This window comes from Lepidochelys kempii, chromosome 22 (assembly GCF_965140285.1).
Source record: "Lepidochelys kempii isolate rLepKem1 chromosome 22, rLepKem1.hap1, whole genome shotgun sequence".
Lineage (NCBI taxonomy): Eukaryota > Metazoa > Chordata > Testudines > Cheloniidae > Lepidochelys > Lepidochelys kempii.
In genome coordinates this window covers 13,348,745-13,370,655 of record NC_136401.1, presented here as the reverse complement: position 1 = coordinate 13,370,655, position 21,911 = coordinate 13,348,745, and the positions used below count along the sequence as shown (strand labels likewise).

Below are 21,911 nucleotides of genomic sequence, written 5' to 3'. Positions count from 1 at the left end.
GGGATCGAGGCTCTCGCATTGGCGGCTGAGCAGGGGGCAGGTCTTAAAGGCATTGCACGTTTGCATAACTTTTATTGCCCGCCGACCTTCAGTAGGCGGAGAGGCAGGCGGTGTCCACCCCCTCACCCCCACCCGCTGTGCAGCCAGGAGGAGTATCCTTCCCTCCGCAGAGAGAGGGGCTGCTGCCCCCGCAGCTGGTGAGGGGAGCCCTGGGAGGGAGGGGGCAAGCCCAGGACATGGGGAGGGAGCGAGGCATGGGCTGGGGGGGGGGAGGAGAAACAAGCGCTGGGCATGGGGGCAGGGTAGAGGGGGGGAGGGGAGGGAGCAAACCCTGGGCATAGGGGAAGAGGGGGTGGGGTGAGCCCTGGGCATGGGGATTTGGTGGGGGTAGTGGGAGGAAGCCTGGGGAGCAATGACTGTTCTGCTGTGGTTACCAGCAAAGTTGCCCATTAGCTCACTAAGCAGACATCAGGTTGGTCCAACACCTACCACTGGAGGATTCAAACTTGCCACCTAAAGCTGCAAGGCTCTGTCCCAAGAACCATCCAGTGCTCCCAGGATAGGACACCGGGGCTTGCACCTAGAAGGGGGAATGTTTATACCCTTTCTGCAGCAGCATAGCTGGCGCCCCCTCCACTGCAGGGGTGGGAGGGAGGAGAAGGTGGATGGGAACAAAGGGGACATTTGTCCATCCCCCCCCCCCAAAAAAAATCCTCAAAAGGGTCCCAGATTATTGTCAGAAAGGCCAAAATATGTACAAATTTCCCCTGTTTAGCAGTGGAAGAGCAGCTGATTGGAGAGTCTTCATCCCTGATATATATATATTATAAATCACAACAAAATACTAACACAATAGCCAATTTTTACTTCTTTAAACGAATTGAATGGTTTCTTTCTCTTTTTGCTTGAATAAGTGGTAACAGCAAGTGCCCCCCCACAGGTGCTTCTACTTGCAGAAAAACTAGTTCACGGAAGCCAGAGATGTCTCCGCAAGGCAAAAAGAGAAGCAGAGCAACATTGGCAGGTCTGTGCAGAAGTCTTACCGCGCTCAACAGCTGTAGCTTTTTGGCTGTTGGGTTCTCATATTTGGGTGTGGGTTCCAGTTTACAGTGAAAACATGGACAGATACTCCCTGTACTTGCCTGTAAGCTGCCCACCTTCTCATAGGCAAGGATTTTGCAGATTGTATGTCTCTCTTCTACAGATGGTCTGGGGGACCCATATGGACCTGACAGGAGTTTTCTCCTCTCTATAATAAGGGATAGTGATGTTTCCTTACAGTGCAAGGCTGTTGGGAGATTTAATTTGTTAATATTTGTAAAGCATTCTTAGATTGTCCACTGTAAAGGTACTCTAAGTCAAAATACTGTGTAGCATTGTTGTTATACTACTTACTAGAACAGAGGAGTATTATCAAATAACTAACCAACTGTGTTAGAGGCAATGTGACTTAGTGGTTAGGGCACTGGACATTGTATTCCCACCTCTGCTACTGATCTGCTGTGCGAACTTGGGCAAGTCACTTTTTTTCTCTGTGCCTCTGTTAGCCGCTCTCTTGGCTGTATGCTATTTACGATTTTAACCATTTTCAGGCAGGGACTGTCTCTTAGCATCAAGCACAGTGAGGCCTGTACCTCTGAGGCTTTTAGGTGCAGGAGATTATAAATAAAAGTACAGGAGATTATAAATAAAGTACACTGATGTACAATTTTTGTATGTTCACTTATGGGCTAATTCACAGAGTTTGGCTCCCTGCACCTAGTTTCTCATCTGTTAGTACAAAGTAGTCTGGTTGTTGCACCTCATTAGGGCCAGTTTTTTGAATCAAGCTAATAGACTGTGGCTTGCCTATATTTAAATGACAGTACGAGCAAAACCTTGGCAATAGCTAGACCACAGCTGTCGAACCAACAGTAAAAACTCCTGTTTTTTTTATCTTGGAACACATTTCAGATGTGCTGGAAATCTTTGTAAGTGATGTCAACTGCCTAAGCTAGAGGCAGGGATCCACCAAAACTTCTTTTCTAGCCAAATGTTGTCCCGTATCAAGCCCGCTGGGATATAAATCAGGTGTTTACAGCAATTGTCAAATTAGGAAACAATGCGTTCTGATTTCTCCACTCATGTTGTGTTTTTTTAAAGGTAAAGAGAGGCCTGCTGCTAAATTTGCCAAAAGTAAGATTCAGGAGGAGGAAGAACTCATGATGCCTGCTCCTAAGGAGAGGAGTTCAAAGCCCGTGGGGAGCAGTACAGGAAAGGCTACCAAGAAGGCGGCCTGCCCTAGTGCACAGGGAAGCAAGCAAGTGTACAGCCACTGGCTGATGAAATCAGAGCCGGAGAGCAGGTTTGAGAAGGGAGTGGATGTGAAAGTAAGCACTGGATCTTCCTTACTGTCACCAGCCCAGCATGTGCGCTCAGGAATGAAGAGGAATGGAAGCTGTTTTATTTCTAGCTAGAGGGCTAGTGTCTAAACTTTATGGATTGTGGGGTCATAGGATTCAGGTTTAATATCAAAATTACCTTATTTCTTTCTTTCACAATAAAGAGTCACCTTCTTCTCAAATACCCTTCTCTTTCTGGGTGTGCGCACACACAGATTTCATTCTCTTCCAGGCCCAGAGAGATCCTGTAAAAAAGCCACACCAGGCAGTGTGTGTGGAACTCAATGTATGTACCTTGTGACCACGAATGGTTGAAGGCCCTGCTAGGATTTTTAATCCGGGTCAGCAGGAAGTCTTTCTGTTTCAGATCTGGTCCTTAGACTGCCAAAACATTGCCTCTGCAGCTTAACTTTCTTTACTTTAAACCAAGCAGGGACCAAAAGCTTTGTAACCCAGACAGTATGAGGAGAGATGCCCTAGAAACACATCAATGTACATAGACAATAAGAAAGGCTTCTGTTCACTAAATCCAAATGACAATCCAAGTCTAACCTCCTGTTTTTACTTTGATTGGGCAGTTCGGCATTGAAGACTTAAAGGCTCAACCCAATCAGACAGCATGCTGGGATGGAGTCAGGAATTACCAAGTAAGGAGCAGTGATTGAAGGCCTGGATTGCAAATACAGCATCATTGAAATATCACTATTGCAAACAAGAAAACAAAAATTAGCTCTTTATAAATGCTAGACTGCAGGCAAAATAGATGACTTGTTCACCCTGTGTCCAAATTCTTCCCCTGCGTACACTAAACCAATTGTTCCTACTTTCTGCAGTTTGGCTAATTATCTATGGCTTAAAAAAAAAATCTCCCCAGACATGTTCAGGCAGGCCAGTCCTCTGGAAAGTAGTCTGATTTTTCTGTCTGGTTTCAGAAAGAAATATGCAGGTTCAAAGCAAACATCAACCCTCATTTCTTTCCTCTTCAGTTTTTTCCTGCAAAGCCCCAGCTAACAGGACTCCAGCTTCTTGTCTATATAGTTTTCTGTTTCGGCACACTAGTACAGTGGGAAATTTAAGCACAATTTTGTCTCTTTATAAACAAAACCAGCTTTGCTGCTTGTTCTGTAACCGGGAACTTTAGACTCCTGCAGTTGCTGAATGAGGATGGCAGAGCTGCTGAATTCCAATAGACATTATAGCTACTACGACCCTAGGTCTTACTTCTTTTTCTTACTTGAACTTAGAGAATAAAATATCTTGACATTTTGTAGGAATGTTTGTATGAGCGGGTCTGAAGCACCAGTGTTCTCCACACTTCCATTCTTCCTTCTTGTTTCATTAAGCAGCTAATGGGCACAGCCTTTTGAAACTTTCCTATAGGGGACACTGCTTAGGCCCTCCTCATGGCTTAATTACAAAGTTCAGTGGTCTCTTATCTAATCATCTGACAGGCACAGAATTTCATGAGAGACATGAAAGTTGGGCAAGAAGCATTTTTCTATCACAGTAACTGCAAAGAGCCTGGGATTGCTGGAATTATCAAGGTGAGAGCCTTTTTCTAATCCTTGCAACAGTGAAATATTTCACTGCTGGTCTATTGGAAACAGCAGCACATTAGCCCTGCTCCTACCTCAACCCCAGAGAAATGCAAGAGTAGCCTAATCATTAGTTGTGAAGAGCCTACAATCACTGGTTCACAGACCAGCAGAGCTGACTCCCACTTCACCCTTTCCCAATTGAAACAGAGCCAATTTATGCGATCTCACTGGTTTCATGCTGGAGTGTTTCCAGACAAGGCAATGGAGTTATGCCAGATTTACACCAGTGTCCAAATAGAATCTGCCCCACTGGGTTCCACACAGTTGTGTATGAAGATGGTCTTTTGGATTAGACTTTAAGCATCTGACCTCTGTGGGTCTACAAGATTAAGAGTACATGGGTATCCCAGTGACATGGCCCTGGCCCACCCTCTCTCCTCCACTGTGGCGCACTGGTGCGTTGTTGGTCTCAGTGTTGTTTAAAATGCTTTGGGCAGAGAACATAAAGAAGAATGTCATCCCCTTAGAATGGAGCTCCTATGGTCAGATCCAGGGAGAAACTGGCAACTCTGCAGCAGTATTGCCCCATTACTCCTCATCAGGATCTTTTGATGGACACCTCATATCTTATGCTGCTAGGAATACTTAGCTGGCTGATCATGAGAGGTATAGGCAGAGTGCAGGAACCCCAGTCCCTGATCGTTCCATCAGATGCCCTGCTTCAACACTCAGTGACTTGATCCCCTGAGATGTGTACTTTTGACTGCTATTAGTAAGGTCCTTGAATTCTATGCCCAGTTCTGACTGCAACCTTAGGCAAGTCCCTTAAACCCCTGACTCAGTGTACCCATATGGAAACTGCATATACCTCACCAAACTCAGAGGGTGCCTAGATAGTATTTGTAAAGCATAGTAGTGAAGGGTGTGCTAAAGGTGTTGCTTTTGATATGCCCTTCCTCTCATTTATGGTGGGTCAGGAGGTGTCAACAACTCAAGTCTTACTCATGAGTCTCTACTCTGCTTCCCTTTTAATTTTAGATTGTGAAGGAGGCTTACCCAGACCACACTCAATTTGACAAGAAGGACCCTCACTACGATTCCTCCAGTACCAAGGAGAACCCTAAGTGGTCCATGGTAATGTATTAAGTTACACACACAGCCAGTTCTGAACACTACTGATGTGGGCAGAGGAAGGGAGAGAATCGGATGGCCTCCCTGGTCTATCAAAGCCCCTGTTTGAACCTACACCACCTCTGTCATGAGAGGGAATTCATTCCTGTTGTTTCCCTGCTCCTTTGCTCTACCTTGGGCCCCCCATCCTGGAGGATGCGGAGATCCATATACCCTAAAATTCTTACCACCTCACTTGGAAACCCTGCTGCCAGAAAACAGAACCTCTAGCCTCTCTCTAGTGCAGAGCTCAGTGGCTGGGGATGGAAGATTACTCTGCACACCTTTAAGTCCCAAGCTGAGTCTACACTAGGCAGCGTTTATTCTTAAAGCACAAGAACACAACTGTAGGGCAGTATTAGACATCAGCCCTACGTCCCTAATAAACGTCTTGTCCCCCAACAAGATATGGACTCCTTCCTCTGATGCAGCGGCTCTCAACCTTTCCAGAATACTGTACCCCTTTTGGGAGTCTAATTTGTCTTTCTTACCCTCAAGTTTCACCTAACTTAACTACTTGCTTACAAAAATCAGACCTAAAAAGCGTCACAGCACATCGACTGAAATTGCTGACTCTCATTTTCACCATAGTAAAAAATAAATCAACTGGAATATAAATATTGTACTTACAGTTCAGTGTATAGCATAGAGAGCAGTATAAGCAAGTCAGTGTATGACATTTTAGTTTGTACTGACTTCACTAGTGCATTTTATGTTGCCTGTTGTAAAACTAGGCAAATATCTAGATGAGTTGCTGTACCCCCTGGAAGACCTCTGCCTATCCCTGGTGGAGAACCACTGCTCTAACATCAATAGTTCTTGTCCATTTCTAGCAACTGCGTTCCCTCATTGCCCATGTCTCCCCACTCACCAGGTGGACGTCCAATTTGTGCGGATGACTGAGCGCTTCATCCCCCTGTCCGAGCTGAAGGCTCATTACCAGGTGCACAGAGCTTCGGGAGGCCCGCTGAAGGACATGACACTGTTCACCAGGCAGAGGCTCTCTGTCCAACCCCTGACAGATGGTAAGAACCTTTCCCCTACTAGGGGTGTCTTGACAAGATTCCTGCTAAGGAGAAACCCTTGCTTAGGACACTAGTGTGTTCCTCTTCTTACTCCCTTTTCCTGCCCCTTCACCCAGAGGAATTTGAATTCGTCTTGAGCCTTGAAGAGAAACCAAGTTAGACAGACTGCAGCAACCGGGCCCATCGAGGCTGAAAATGCCCCCCGGTCCAGCCAGAACCCTCCCTTCCAAATTTATACTCTTCAACCCAACCCCAGGGAAGACTCTGCGAGCGGACCAAAAGGAGGTGTATATATTCACTGTTATTTTGGTGCACCGTGCTTATGTTTAAATAAAGCTTTTTTAAAGTCAGTGAGACAGACTTGATTTTTCAGGGATGGAGAAGGGTTTGCAGCTCCCCTTTACCTCAGAGAGGACCAAAAAAAAGAGCTTGCCTTCCTGATTCCCTTTACGACAAGCGGTGCCGAGACGCATAAGGCTCCTTCCACTCCTCGGTGCAAACCCTGCCATGGAGCAGAAAGACAGATCTCTCAAGAGCAAGGATACCACATTCAAAGCAGGCTGCAGGGAGAGCGCAAGACCTGATGTCAGGTTTTTAATACTGTCGCCTGTGGGACCGAATGATGTGGGCTGTGGTTGAATCCTTGTGCTGGGCTAGTGTTCACAGCCAAGTTCGCTTCCTGAGCTTGCTCTAGGTCCTGGTAAAAGGAGAAAAAAACCCACCCACTGGAATGGAGTAGCCATAGAAGTCACCCATCAGCACGACTCTGGGTGCACGTTACATGGCTTAAAGGGGAGCTAGTTAGCTTTCCCCAGTCAGAAGCACGGCTGCGCCACGCCCTTGGAGGCAGCACAGTGAGGAAAAAGGCTGCATTCTCCCTTCCTCAGGTGCCTGCTGAGCGCCCAGCCGGGCAGGACAGTTTGGACCTGCAACGTAAAACAAGCCAGACAAACGAACGCATGGCATCTGAAAGCCTAGAATGGCCCCTTTTAATCCAAGAGGCAAACAAACAGATTTTAAAATACAGCCACTGAAAAGACGAATTAAGAAACATGTAAACACTGCAGGGGCTAAATTACAAGTCGCACTGCTTGGTTCAGTGCCGATGCACCCCTCCACCCGGTAAGAAGCTGCTTGGAGGGGAGGGGACACCCACAGCACAAGATAAAACAACCCAGCAGGGGGTGCACTGCAAAAGCCACAATAGCTCCCCGCTCCTCTTAGTAAACAGTTGGCTTTTTCTTTTCTGTCAGGGCTTGGCATTGAAGGTTCATGTCTCTCCTCTCAAGAGCCAATCAGTATAGATGGGGCAGGTATCATCACCCCCAAACACAGGGCATAATAGAAAGCAGGTTGAATCATCTAATCAGAGAAGGTAAAAAGGTGGGGAGGGGTGACTCTCAAGCCTAGTCCTATGATGGGGGACACAGAGGTGCAGAAAAGTTAACAAAAGGAAATATTTTGGCTCATGCACCATTTCTGACTAATCCCTCTCAGAGTGACAAGCAAATGCTGTCTGAGAATCTTGGGGAGAGGGGGATTTCCATCTTTTGGCAATCTCCTCAGGTCCATCACTGATCCTGTTTCACCACTCACCTAATGCAGAGATGTGTTCACCCCCTGGGCTTCTTAACACCAACATACTACAACCAAGAGAAGTATTCAAGCACAAAGGGATTTCAGGATGGCTGTTTTGAGATGAGGCGAAGGAGAGAGTGGGTCAGGGTGCAGCTGGGCTAGGATCAGCCCCGCAGATACCATCTGTTACCTGGACTGTCTCCTAAAGGGAGCCTCACCTGCAGAACATGGTGTGACACTAGTGTTCACAGCAGAGAAGAGGCAATTAACATCCCCTGGGATGAAGCAGGACTCTCCATCTAGGTTAAGAACCATAGCCCTACATGTGACTGAGTGAAAATAAAACTTAGTTTGGCAAGCAGAAAACACATTTATCACTGAACTACAGCAGCTTTCTTACTACGCAAACACCACCCTCCTCCCACCCAGACCCCACCGTCACTACAGGCACCAGGGCACTGTCTCTCACAGAGACAAACGTTGCAGAAGATGCTTTAACTTCCCAGCAGCCAGAGAACAGCCCTACATCCAACCAGAGGAAATTCCAGAATCAGAAGCAAGCCTGGCCGAACATCAGGAAAACCATCAGTACCACTCCCGTTAGAGGGAGTGATGTCTTGGTTTAGTTCAGGTTTCTGTCTCCATATGCTGGTTGGAGGTTTTATTACCTGCTTCCTAGAAAGGGATCTAAAAAGGATGACGAACATCCAAATCCCATCAATCAGTTAAGTCTAAAAGACCATCTCTGAACTTTAAAGGAAGACTGAATCCCTTCCGGGTACATTCTCATGATCCAACTTAACTCAAAAGATTAAATGGAGTTTATTTTGAGTGAAAGACATCCCACGCTCAGGTCCTGATAGCTTCATGCCCAAAGACACCACCACTACTGTTCTCATCAGGCCCAACTGACCAAGAGCTGACTGTATGGAAGCAGAAAGTTTTGCCAGCCACCCTGCCATTTTGCTTCACTTCACTTAGCAGCACATACAGGCCAGTAGCTCCTTAAACAAAGGTGTCCCATTTGCCAGGACTATTAATTGCTTATCCCAGGTGCCCAGGGGGTAACCTTCAAGCCTTTTACATACAGGTGCTTTTAAAGAACACCCCCATGTCCCCTCCTGTCCCACCCTGCTGCTCTTTCAGATAATTTTCAGCCAATCAGGGAAGTCCCCATGAAGTTTAACCACAGCACCATTGGGGTGAATCCTAGGGCCAGATGAAGCAGAGTTTCATTCAGATAAATTGGAAACAAGGAGAAAGCCAGAAGGGAAACAGTCCATCACTTACAGCAGCACTTCAGAGGCTGCACAGGCCACCGCAAGGCTTTTCCTTGTACAACTCCTAGAAAGACCTGACTGCAACTGCTTCCCACCACAGCATGTGGAGTCTGTACAACTGCTGTGCTATTACACTCTCTTCTATCTCCAGCATACACAAGCTTCCCAGGGCCCAGCGTGGCGATGTCTTACAGCATGGATTACAAACTACAGCCTGACCTCCCGGAGGCGAGACTATCAAGGCTCTGTGTGCTCTCTTTCACTGGACGGTTTCCTCCCAGACTCTCTGCCTAGCAGCTCCGCTAGCTCACCCATACCTCATCTGCCCTATACAGTATCCATATGCCTGTCAATTCCACAGACAGCTGCATCCATGAGCTCCCAAGGCAAGGACACGAAGGCAGCATCATCTGCTACGCTGCACAACCTGGCTCTGCTATTCACAGGGCTGATTCAACTAGTTATATAACGATTTGCAGCAGAGACTCCAGGAACAGCATGGGGGGGTGGGGGGGAGAACCCATCAGGCAGGCTACACTTCAAGCCTAAACTCCGCACATGCGCACTCCCGCCTTCCAGCTGAAATGCTTCATCGGGCTCCCTCCTCCCACTCACCTCACAAGGGCTTCTTGATGGCAGCAAAATGCCTTCCTACATGCCCAAAGGGACATACCTACCGCCGAGGAGGAGCATCAAAATTTCCCCTCCCGCTTCCCCACTGCCATGCTGAAGGGGTCTCATGGCAACGGGAAAGCCAGGCAGCCCAATGGCCCCTGCATGTATAAAAGCAGCCGACCCCAGAGGAACGTAGGAGGTTGGGGAGCACTGAGGTACGTTCAACTTTGTGCCGTGGTTGCTGTAGCTTACATTGCCCCCACCCCACCCGACTGGTCCTTCGAAGATCAGAATTAAGTCAAAAAACTGGTACTGATTTTCATAAGTCTCTGGTGAAATGTTTTCTTTTCCCCTCGTTGCTGCTGCCGGCCCTGGACACGTGGGTTCTGCAGCAGCCTCGCTCCACAGGGCCCTTCACTGCCGGCTGTTGTTTTCTGCAGGCTGGGTGGGGGTCGTGGCCTCAGCATGGGAGGATGTCCCCTCAAACCGCTGAGAGGCAATGGCTGCCTGGTGGGACATGCTCTTCCTCACAATGTCTCCTTTCCGCCATAGCACCACTTCCTGTCAGAACGCAGACAGCAGGACCTGTTAGGACATGCAGCAGCTACGCTGGCCCCACCCAGGATGTACTCATAGGTCTGAACGTCTGCCTAAGCTGCCGGAGCAGTAACTTGCATCCATCCCCATATGCTGACCTATTCCACTCTCCATCCTTCAGCTGGGAAAGGCCATTCCAGCTTCAAGAGAGGGGCCCAGGCAGTGCAGACCTCTCGAAGGCTGGATGGTAGCACTCCTCAGAGGATGGGCCAGAGGCAGCCACTAGCTGCCAGGTCTGTCCCAATATGTGGGGCGACATTTGCCATGGTTAATGCAGCGCAGAGAATTGATAGGGGGATTACGGTAGATAAGCCCTCTCCGAGGAGCATCCCTAACAGACCCAGATAGACAGGTGCATCCTCTATCCACCCCCCAAATGATTTGGCTCCAGTGGGTACCCAGGGAGGAGCATCTTCCCCCACATCACCAGCCAGGCTGCCCCACATTCTTCTCTTGCGAGTTATAATGGAGTGCCTGAAGCAGCACTCCACCGCACGGCGAAGTCCCACCCTTTCTCACCTGCTGTTTGAAATAGCGCCTTTCTTCTTCATCGATCAGCACCAGGTTGAGGTAATAACGCACCGAGAACTTCTTATTGATGTCCCTCATAGTGGGCGTCAGCTCATAGCCCGCCAGGAAGAGTCGGATAGGAATGGACTCCCCTGCAAAAGGCATGAGCGTAGGCACAACATACTGATTCAAATCTTACAAGGACAGCACCGGCTCAATAAGGTAAAACCAGAGCAAGCTAACGCCTGCAACTCTGCGCCTGAGTCTGGCGTACCTTACCACTGCTGGATGGGGTTTGGGCCGAATGCCCTCAGCTCCTACAGAATAGCAGTGAGCATGCTTACTCCTTAGCAGGGTCGTGCCCTTTGTGGCAAGCGTCCTTCCTCCACTTCAATACCACAGGGTTCCCTTCATTGCCCACAGCATTGGAGGAGAAAGAGAATGGAACGACATTCCTTCTAGCGACTGACATGGGAGCTCTAGAACAGAACTGCAGGTCCCCACTGCTGAACACTATCATCCAGAGAGACCAGATATCTCGGGGGATTGGCAATGAGATAAGATACCACCTTTCAGTGCTATGTTCTGAGACCAGGCCCAGGTCAGCAGTGGAAGTCTATTCCTAACTGTACCACTGACTTGCTAGGAGACTTAAAGACACCAGCAACGTGCCTCAATTTCCCCCACGTTTGTAAGCTGACATGAGATTCACCAGTGAAGAGGGATGCACGAGCCAGCTATTACCACACAAGAAAACAGGCACTCAGTTGAAGATAGACGACAACTTTATGGGACTCACAGTAGGTCCCACATTCCAGCAAAAATTAATGGTGCAAAACAAGCTCTGGACCTCCAAAGATTATAGGAGAGGAATGTAAATGGTTCCCCACCCCTTCTCACCTCTAACAGGTGCCCCATCCATGATCTCATATTTAGCTATTGTGTCATTCTCGTGGTAAACATTGGGGCCGGTCCCTGTTGTCTCTCTCTTGATGATATCTATCTCCATGTGTTTGATCTTGATCCGCACCAACAGGAAGTAGATTTTTCCAACAATCACATCTTTTAAGTGGTACCTTGAGAGGATAGGTAAGACAGCCAAGATCAGTTTTGGTCTCTGCACAACAGAGCAGGAAACAAGTTGACAAGCTGGAATGTGCCTGTCAGACACTTCCCCATTCTCCTCAGGGCACACTTCAGAGTCCATGGGCACCCCAGCCATGCGTTCTGGGCTGCTCCAAGCAGTAACTTTGCATTCATGCTCAATTCTCTGGGCATCAGCAAGTCTGAGTGGGATTATTGGATGAAATGACATCTTAGGCTGGACATTCATAAGAACTTCCCAGCAACAAGATCCAAGTCTCCCAGTGGCAACTGCTTAGGTAATTTAAAACAACACCCTGCTGGAGGATGCTCCAAGACTGGGTGGGAAGGATGGACTAGATCAGGGGTGGCCCACCTGTGGCTCTGGAGCTGCATGCGGCTTCTTGCAGAGATGCTGACTCTGGGGCTGGAGTTACAGGTGCCGACTTTCCAATGTTCAACCTCAGGCCCCGCCCTCACTCCACCCCTTACCCCAAGGCTCCGGCTCTTTCCCGCCCCCCCCACCCCCCCCAAGCCTGCTGCACCCTTGCTCCTCCCCCCTCCCTCCCAGAGCCTCCTGTACACTGCGAAACAGCTGATTGCGGTGAGCAGGAGGCACGGGGAGGGAGGGGGAGGTGCTGATCGGCAGGGCTGCCGGCGGACAGGAAGTACTGGGGGAGGTGCTGATGGATTACTGTGGCTCTTTGGCAATGTATATTGGTAAATTCTGGCTCCTTCTCAGGCTCAGATTGGCCACCCCTGGACTAGATGTAGCCTAAACTGGTAATTTCCAACTTCTGTGCCTGAGTTAACAGCCACATAGTCCCACATTTAATCACACCATTCTGGCAAACAGCAGAAGCTGTGCCATTGGGCCACCTGGGACTCAGAACAATGGGAGTTCTCAATCTGAGTAAAATAAACCCACTTTCATCCTAATTCTATGCACCTCCCTCAGTATGTGGGTGCAGATGCCTCCGTCTGGATAAAGCACATTCCAGGGTGGTGGTGAGAGGGGAAAGATCTAAAGCAGGAACAGTCCCAGCACGTCAATCAACAGCCTGCCATCCACAGTAGGGAACAGGGAAAGCTAAGATAAATTACAGGGCCCCACCTAAAGTTTACAACAGGAGCTGCCTCTGCATATCTAGTCAAGTTAAGGGTCCCAGAGCTGCAGCCTGAGCCCGGAAGTCTGCACTGCAATGAGACAGCCCCACGACCTTGAGTCAGCTGGCATGAGCCAGCTGTGGGGTATTTTTTTTTTTTTTTTTTTTTTTGGTGCAGTGGAGACATGCCCTAAGAGTCCCACCCAGCCGGCTGCATCCTCTCATGCAGGGAGTTCTACTCAGCAGCCGTTCTCAGGATACTTACTTGGATTTGTTATACTCAAACTCGATGTGCAGGCAATCCTCAATTCCCACCTCCATCTTGATAGAGGAATTGAGCTCCGGGTAGGTGCTGAGTGTGTGCACGACAATGTCCATCTCCTTCACCACATCATTTAATCTGCGGCTGACGGTCGCTCGGAGGAAATACCTGCAAGGGGAACACCTCATCCATTAGAACCCTTGCAGACTACCTCAAAGGGTGCAAAAGCCATGGAGGGAGGTGTTAGAGTGGAGGAGAGAGGAACATGGGCTTTGATGGAGCCACTCAGACCACCTTGTCCATCTAGTCCAGTAATCTGCCTCCTGTAGTGGACAATACCTGATGGTTTAGCAGAAGGGTGAAAGTCCTTTGTAGTGCACCTGAGCAATTGTACGCTGCTGTACACAGGGGAGACGTTCCAGCCTGAACCCTATGGCTTATTGCCCGAAAGCATGAGATGTGAGTACACTAATCACCACCTAGGTAACTAAACATTGATCTTAAAATTATCCAGCCCTCTTAAATGCAGCCCCAGCATTTGACTCGTTGACTAGATTTCAAGGTGACAGCATATCTTGACAGCCCAAATCTGAAATAGGATTTACAATTTGTGAAACACAGCAAGTCAGCAAGGCATTTCTTTGCATCTAAGCCACGATTAAAATAAGCAGGCCCGATTACAGGACTATTGAAACACATTTAACTGACTCTGCTGGAGACTGAAGCAAATGACCAGACATTACTGTTAGATTGCCAAATAAATTGGAAGCATCTGGGAATCAGAAGAGACTTTGCTTTCCCTTATTTTTTAACAAGAAGAAAAAAGAAAAAAAAAAAGGAGCAATTCAAGCATGATCCACATGCACAAGAGAAGCCACGACAGGCTGCATTTTACTACTGAGCTCGCTGCACAGCTGCTGGAACTGCACTCAGCGCTTGACGTGCTGTCCCAAGACAGCGCTGCTTTCCATCGTCACAGGCGCTGAGAACCGAACATTCCATTTCAGCCAGGGATCAGAGGCGCAGAGCCTTTGGCCGGCGGGCGCAACTGCAGTTGCAACACAGACGAGAGCTACCAAGAAGTAGCTGCAGACTGGAGGAACAGAGGGGAAGCCAGGGAGAGAAGCGTGGATTTCTGAAGAGGGGGGAGAAAGAGGAACGACAAAAAGGGTCGAGACCTCCCTTTTCAAACATGTGGCGTTCACAGGAGTTGGTAGATTTTCCACAGATTTTCTAGGCATCCCACACACAGTATCTGAACTGTCAATCCACCCCCATGGCCTAATATTTAAACATGAAATGGGACTATACTGTGACCCCCACACAAACAGCAGCTTGAGGGGCTCAAGACACATGCACACACATGAAGGGCCACAATTCAGTTTAAAAGGGAGAGTCCAGTGACACAGGCATAAGATAACTGTATTTACTAGCACGATACAGATTAGAAATTAATTTCTTCAACAATCTTTAGAAATTATCATCATTGCTCTGTTCCCTCTGCAAGGTTAACTGGGAGTGTGGTGCCCCTCTCAGCTGGGAATAGCATTTTATCAGTACTTCCTCCCTGCTGGGGGGAAACAGCTCAGGCTGGATTGCCTGGGAAATCAGATTTTAGAAGTTACTGTCAGCTTGTTTTGAAATGATAGAAAATGGTTAGTTTAACAGCAGTTCAATCACTTTTCAATGACATGCCCCTTTTAAACAATTAACACGCCTCAGCTCTGATTTCCCACGGATTTCAAAGGCAAGACCCATATCCCATGGCCCTAGTCTATGGGCTTATCTACACTGGCCCTTTACAACGCTGCAACTTGCTCGCTCAGGGGTGTGGGAAAAAAAAAAACCCTGAGGGCAGCAAGTTTCGGCGCTGTAAAGCACCAGTGTAGACAGCACACCAGCGCTGGGAGCTACGCCCCTCATGGAGGTGGGTTTTTGTTTTTGTTTGTTTTTTTTAAGAGCACTGGGAGATCTCTGCCGAGACTACACACGCCACGTTAAAGCTTTAAGGCTGCCAGTGTAGACTAGCCCTATGTTATCATACTGTCAAAGTTGACAGTTCCCTACTGGATTTTCAGTTGTTCCTTATTATATTTAAGATAGATTGTAGTTCTATCTATTCTTCCCAATTCGACTCTTAGACACAGGCATTAGACCCTTGTGTTGCTGTACTATCTGTTGGTGTGTGTTCATTTGGGGTACCTGGTACTGTCTCTCTTACTAGAAAGACACTGCATGAAAATGAATGCACAGGGAGAAGGCTGAACCTTGGGACCGGGAGAAACCCGACAGCGGGAGGAGACTCACCGTAACTTCACATTCTGCCCCGTGTAGGACTCGTACGGTTTTTCCACATGCGTGAATTCAAAGTCGAATGTCTGTGACTGGGTGAACTCACCAGGACGGGCCAGGTCCTTCACTAGAGAGACAAATTCATGGTGGTTTCCCCGGTCATAGTAGAGCTCTAGGAAGAGAATACTCGGTTAAGCAGTGCTGCTCGCTCTTCTGTGAGTAGGTCAGCTTTGGGAGAAGAACTGCAAGAAATGGGCATGGCAGAAAGGAACCAGTCCCCTACAAAGCCTCTTCCCTATTCTATCCCTTCTCCTCCACTTCCCAGAGAGAGAAGGCCTCCCTGGAAATCCTGAGGTTCAAACACAAAGGGCCATGCTTCATCCAGCCCCAACTGGGCCAGATACACAATGAGAGGAGTGAGCCAGGGTCTAAAGAGTAGAGCTGCACAGTTAGGTCCTTGACCCATAACGGGCCCAAGCTCATTTTGAAGTGCCAGTAAAAACAAGAACCCGATTTTGCAGATTGGTTTGTTCACCCTAGAAATCAGCAGTGCTGTTCCCCTCACTGGACAGCCCATGTTCGCACAGTGGCTTACATTCTCCTCTGTCAAGCGCATGACAGAGTCCAATACAACGAAAGGAGTGCTCTCTTAATGGTTCGATTTAGCAAACCTAGACTCCTGGGTTCCATTCTTAGTTTTGCCACTAATTTATTGTGACACCCTCAATACTTCCCTCTTCCGTATGCTGCTTCCCCCCCACCCCCATCAGTAAAATGGGGTCAGCTATGCATCCCCTGGAGGGTTGCTTTGCTACATTAGTATCTGTAAATTGCTTGAGGATCCTCCTAAATTACTTGAGTCATCCTCCATTGTACAAGTAGAGAAGAAATAAGATATCCCACGAGCTCATACAAAATATCCAACCCACGGGTAAGGGAACAGGATAGACTGGTGTCAAAAATAGCTGAGTAGGTCAGTAAATATTCCACTCCCATGAAAGCAGGTAAAGAGAGAGGAGACAAAGAAAGCAGGAGCGGAGATTCTCATGATGTCTCTTCAGCTTTACTCACTTACTCCTACCTATAAAAACAAACCAGAACATCTACGTGGGTCAGTGTAATCAAGGTTAATATATCCAGATTACCTGCAAAGACAAGGAACCATCACAGAGCAAATCAGCAGCTACTGCCATCCCTTCTTTCATCACTTCCTGCAGATCCGCACCTTCAAGGTCGAGGCACTGGACTTGTAACCAGTAAAAAAACAAAGCCCCAAAACTTCCCCAAAATGGGGAAGCAGAGACAAAGCAGAAGTGTGGGGCTAGGAGGCTTCAATCTATCATTGCTCATGTCTCTCAAAGAAAGTTTAAGCAGCAGTGAGCGCAGAGGTAGCCCCGTTAGCTCCAGGGAACAAAAAAAGGTTAAGAAGTCCATTGAGTTCCACACTATGCCAGCACACAGCATATGACCACACAGAGAACACATCTTCAAGGGGTAAAGCTGAGCTGGTGGTTCTATGATGGCTACATGGCTGGCCAGGGAAATGTTAGGGAACAAGGGTCTGTGTGGAAGAGTTGCTCAAACCAGCTGCAGATGAAAAGGCAGACATTTTCCTGTGCCCTCCCAATTGTTCCAGCAGTTCTCCAAGCATAGCTGTGACCAAGTGACCATCTTTAATATAAAGTGGCCCATAGGAACTACAGCCCCTCAAACATAATTTTCCATCTTGATCCAAGATAACAGAAAGTGACACACCAGGGGACCTGTATTCAGTTTGCTATTATACATAAGGGTAAAGGCACTCTACTCCAGTTTCCTGTATGGTGTGCTCCCAGAAAGTTGCCAATACAGCCCTTTGGTTAGGAAAAATTTGGGCAACCCTAATTCTTACAATCTGGAGCTGAGGTCACAGCTAAGACAAGGTCAAACATTATCACATGTCCACTGAACCCTGCTGCAGAGGCTTTCTGAAGGGCGGTCTTGTCGTTAGAACACTAGCCTGGGACTCAGGAGATCTGGGTTCAGCTCCCATCTCTGTCACAGATTCAACGCGTGACCTTGGACAAGTCACTTACTTGTGCCTAATCTCCCCAGCTGTAAAATATGCAATAACGCTTTGTCTTGTCCACCCTTTTGTCCACCTTACCTCTTTAGACTGGAAGCTCTTTAGGGCTGGAATGATCTTTACTGTGTTTGTATAACACCTAGCATAACAAAGCCCTGATCTTGGTTGGATCCTCTGCGCACTAATGTAATACAATCATATAATAAACCATCCCTCCATTCAATACACCTCCACAAAGAGAGAGAAGGGATGCTCCTTTATGTGATGGGGAAGGAATGCAGGAGTGACATACAAAGAGACACGGACTCATCTCACAGCACAAGGCCAAAAGCAATGACTGAGTTTAAACTGGGAAAAAACAGACTGCCAGCGTACTAGGCTCCCAGCAACTACTGCCCAGGGGCTGAGATTAGCACTTTGACCTTCAGAGGAGGAATTGAGGATTCTTCATATTTAAAAAGACATCAGCATGTCGAACGTTAGAAAAAAGCCCCAGTTTGAGTTCAACAAAGCCATAGTTTTCCATTCTGACTTTTTTTTAAATCTACCATTTTTAGGATGATCTCAGAGAACAGTCACTGCAGACAGACTGATGTCCTGAAAGGAATCTGCACTATCCATCCATCCAGAGGGGAAACTGTCCTGGACGTTAACCAGAGAATCAGACACAGGACTCCTGGATTCTATTCCCAGCTCCATCACAGACCCTATGATCTTAAACAAATCACACCACTTCTCGGTGCTTCAGTATCCCCATCTGTAAAATGGGGGTAATGCCTATCTCCTCACCTCTGAGAGTCTAAATCCCTAATATGAGGCATTTGGAGATGGAAGGTGCTATAAAAGCACAATCAGTTATACCATCTTTCAGACTACTGGGGCTGTTTTTTGTTTTGTTTAAGGTAGTATAACCAAGTACAAGTCTGACCTCAAGTCTGGTTATGAAAACTCTCTTTGTAGCTGTAATAGACACATACTACTTATGTAGTGCTTCATGAAGTCAAAGCACTGAGCAAATCAATCAGTCTTCAAAACTCCTCGGTAAATATTATTTTTGGAGTATCATAACATCTAGAAGCCCTAGTTATGGACCGAGATTCTAGTGCGCTAGATGCTATACAAACACAGAGCAAAAAAACAGTCCACCTTCCCCCAAGAGCTTACAACCTAAGCACCCATTTTACAAATAGGGAAATGAGACTGGTGGAGTGCCTGTCCAAGGATGCACAGCGAGTCAGTGGCGGAGCAGAGAGTAAAGCTCATGCTGAGTTTACTCTGGAGATTTTAAACCCAGAGGCAGGTTATAATCCAGTTTTCTGATAATGGGGCCTGTTTATATATAATTAGCTATGTGCTTTCTCTGACCCCAGAAGTGTAACATGTGGTGCAAGTGGAGAAAATCAGAAGAGAAATGAAGTGAAGGTGGTGGGGCTGGGTGAGGAAAAACATCAATTTAATCTTCTGTGCCAAGGGATTTGCAAGGAAATGTTATCCATCTCAAGTTGAAAATGTTGATCACATTGATGTGCAGATGAACAGCTTCTACCGAGATTTTTAGAGCAGACAGGGCCCTGGATTTAAGGTTTTGTCTGAAAAGTCCCACACATGCATGGTACAGAGTTAATAAACGAATAAAAACTGTGCAAGTTACTCTAGGGTTTATCACTTCTTTTCACTCAAACTCAGATGAGTCCACAAAACGTTTAGTTCTTTATACCAATGGCATAGTGGGTAAGGCAAGCACCTTCCCTCCTATTATGGGGGGAGGGAATCACTTATCTAAATTTGGTTTGCACAGTATAAGATTGCCAAATTCAAACTGCAATCACAGGAATAACAGCTCAGATATCAGATGACTTCAAGTGGATAAGGGGGTTAGGCCACCCCAACAGGGTGAGCAGAATCAATGGAGCTGGGGACAGCAAGCTTTGAAAGGAAAGGAAGCTGACCCACAAGGGTAGTTCACTTCTGGGGCATAGCTCATTAACTGAAATGTGCACATACACCAGCTGGTCTGTTGCCTCATGCCCTCAATATAACCATTACCTCCCACAGCAGCCCTTCCCATCACACACAATGTACTCAATAGCACAGTAAATGCAGCTAGAGACGTAGCAACATGTTAATAAAAAGGATGGAGCATGATAAAGAACCCATCTTATACACTATAAGGGATGCTGCTGCCAAGATATTAAAACTTAACAACAACCCTGAAGGTTTGAATCTGAATTAAAAAACTCTCTCTATATATTTCAGAGCTCAGGTCACTGAATGAGCAGAAACAGGAAATCAGGATGAGAAAGAACAATGACCTGAAAAAGGAGTGGAACTACCTCCCTTCTGCACAGATTCAAGGGTACAGAACACATGGCTTGTCCAAACCTAAGAGGGGATTTAAAATAATTTCTGATAATCAAGGGACTTTTCAGCGTAATTACAAGACGCTGGGGATCATAACCCAATTTCCAAGAACAGGATGCACTGTAACTACCCATTTCCTAGGCAAATGGGAGACCGAACCTTGCCAGTGTTATCATTTAAGTATATTCCACCTGGAGGATTCAGAGTAACAGACTAATAAATTGGTTAGTCTCAAAGGTGCCACCAGTACTCCTTTTCTTTTTGCAACCTGGAGGAATTAGCCATGCAAAACAAATAAATAAAACTCCATTCAGTACACTGCTATGTATTGCTGCCCTCACTGAAAGGGTTTCATTTTTAATTTCAGAAGGGAAAGAGCAATCAGACTCCAATCAGAGGAATCACTACAGGATGGCAGGCGGATGAATGTGTTGCAAGCAAGCTTTAGGAAGCTGTGAGCCCAACCCACTCCGCCATGCTGGTACAAAGTACCACTCCCCTCACCCCTCCCAATTAAAGTCCTTGGCAATACACCATGCAATACTCTCACCCCCACATTCCCCGCTCACCAATTTGTCCAATGAACTCCACCTTGATGCCTTGGTGCTCCAGCCGCTTGTTTGGGTGCTTGAGGGTGAGGGTGACCCGACCTGATACTGTCTCCCCATCGTAGAAAAGGAAATATTTCTCCTTCTTGCCCTCTTCAGTCTTGTGCTCAGCCCTACGCCTACTCTCTGCATCGCTCAGCACCAGCTCCAACTCTGCACTCTGCCCAAACCCAAAGAAGCTCATCTCGCTGCTGGGGAGGAAGGCACAATCCCAGAGGGGGCTAATGGGGTTGCTGTGGGGAATGGCGTGTACTACTCCAGGGAGCACTGGAAGAGTGGCAATGTTTGAGAATTTTGTTTTCTTCAAGGGGCTCAAATACGATGGCAATGGATGCAGTACAGAAACCCAGATAAGGAAAGTGGATGTAATCCAATTTTAGGGATGAAGACTGTAATGCTAAAGGATCTTGGTGAGGTTCAATCCTAGCAAGCTGAGTGACTTCAGGATGGAAGAGAGTTCAATACAGCTCAAAAGCACTAGAAAGATCTATATTTCTGGAGGACGGGGATAGAGTAACCTCAGAGTGCTAGAGGGCTCCTGTTGCTTAGGAAGGGGAGTTAGAGAAGGGTGGTCCAATGCAACCAAGAGAGGGCCTAGAAAGCTGCTTAAAAGGGCGATGTAACAGCCTAAGGAACTGCTGCTGTTTTGGAAAGGGCTGCAGCATAAAGGTCGCCCATGGAGTCTGCAGCCGCTGCTCGGAGATGAATTACAAGGAAGGGCCCTTGGCAGCTGGAGACCGAGGGATTCAGTGCACCCCGTGGGGGGGTCTTCTGCCTCTTACCTTCACTACTCAGGAAGGGGTGTGGGGTGCTGGGTAACGAAAAGGGAGCACTTACCGCTTGGGGTGTGTGGGGGGGGGTGCAATGCAGCAGGGGGCACCACTGCTAGGGGAAGGAGGTGCAACTGGGAGGGTCCCCCCCAGCGAGAAGATATCGAGAGTACTCCGGCTGTGGGGGCAAGGGGGTGCAAATGGGGAGGGGCCCCGGCTGTGGGGGCAAGGGGGTGCAAATGGGGAGGGGCCCCGGCTGTGGGGGAAAGGGGGTGCAAATGGGGAGGGGCCCCGGCTGTGGGGGCAAGGGGGTGCTCTGGGAGGCCCTGCTGGCAAGCGCTCAGCCCCCGTGGTCTCCGCAGGGCGAACGGAGCGCAGCGGTCACCCCGCGGCGCAGGAGCCGGGCTCGGAGCTCGCACGATGCGGACCCCGCTCCGGGCTGGGTGCGAGGGGCTCCGCAGCCCAGATGCGCTCGCGCTCTGCCCCGGCTGGCTGGCACTAGCTGCGCTCGAGCTGTCCTCCAGGGCCGGGCCTCGCACTGCGCAAGCGCCGCCCGGCCCGGCCTCGCTTCCTCCCATTGCGCAGGCGCCATCTCCCCGTTCCGGGGCTCACTCCGCGCGCCGCCGCATTGGCTCCGCTGTGGGCGCCCCGCGCAGGCGCAGCCGGCCAG

At 48.2% G+C, this 21,911-nt stretch overlaps 2 protein-coding genes across 3 annotated transcripts; one reads left to right on the top strand and one right to left on the bottom strand.

The window, feature by feature from the left end:
* Positions 1-61: 61 nt before the first annotated feature.
* On the top strand, positions 62-6,468 carry THYN1 (thymocyte nuclear protein 1). Of its 2 annotated transcripts, none has more exons than XM_073321173.2 (8): positions 62-197; positions 941-1,024; positions 2,143-2,369; positions 2,960-3,028; positions 3,833-3,925; positions 4,958-5,053; positions 5,964-6,114; positions 6,231-6,468. In XM_073321173.2, the coding sequence occupies exons 2-8, from the start codon at positions 982-984 to the stop codon at positions 6,272-6,274; spliced, it is 723 nt and encodes a 240-aa protein (XP_073177274.2). In that variant the 5' UTR covers positions 62-197; positions 941-981; the 3' UTR covers positions 6,275-6,468. The 2 variants fall into 2 exon arrangements, with proteins under 2 accessions (XP_073177274.2, XP_073177276.2); XM_073321175.2 differs by having other exon boundaries at positions 915-1,024.
* A 606-nt stretch (positions 6,469-7,074) lies between these two features.
* On the bottom strand, positions 7,075-21,810 carry VPS26B (VPS26 retromer complex component B). The gene is made up of 6 exons (XM_073321172.2): positions 20,433-21,810; positions 15,453-15,609; positions 13,149-13,313; positions 11,595-11,770; positions 10,704-10,846; positions 7,075-10,148 (listed from the first exon to the last, which is right to left on the bottom strand). Exons 1-6 carry the CDS (start codon positions 20,653-20,655, stop codon positions 10,002-10,004), a joined length of 1,011 nt encoding a protein of 336 aa, XP_073177273.1. The 5' UTR covers positions 20,656-21,810; the 3' UTR covers positions 7,075-10,001.
* Positions 21,811-21,911: the final 101 nt, after the last annotated feature.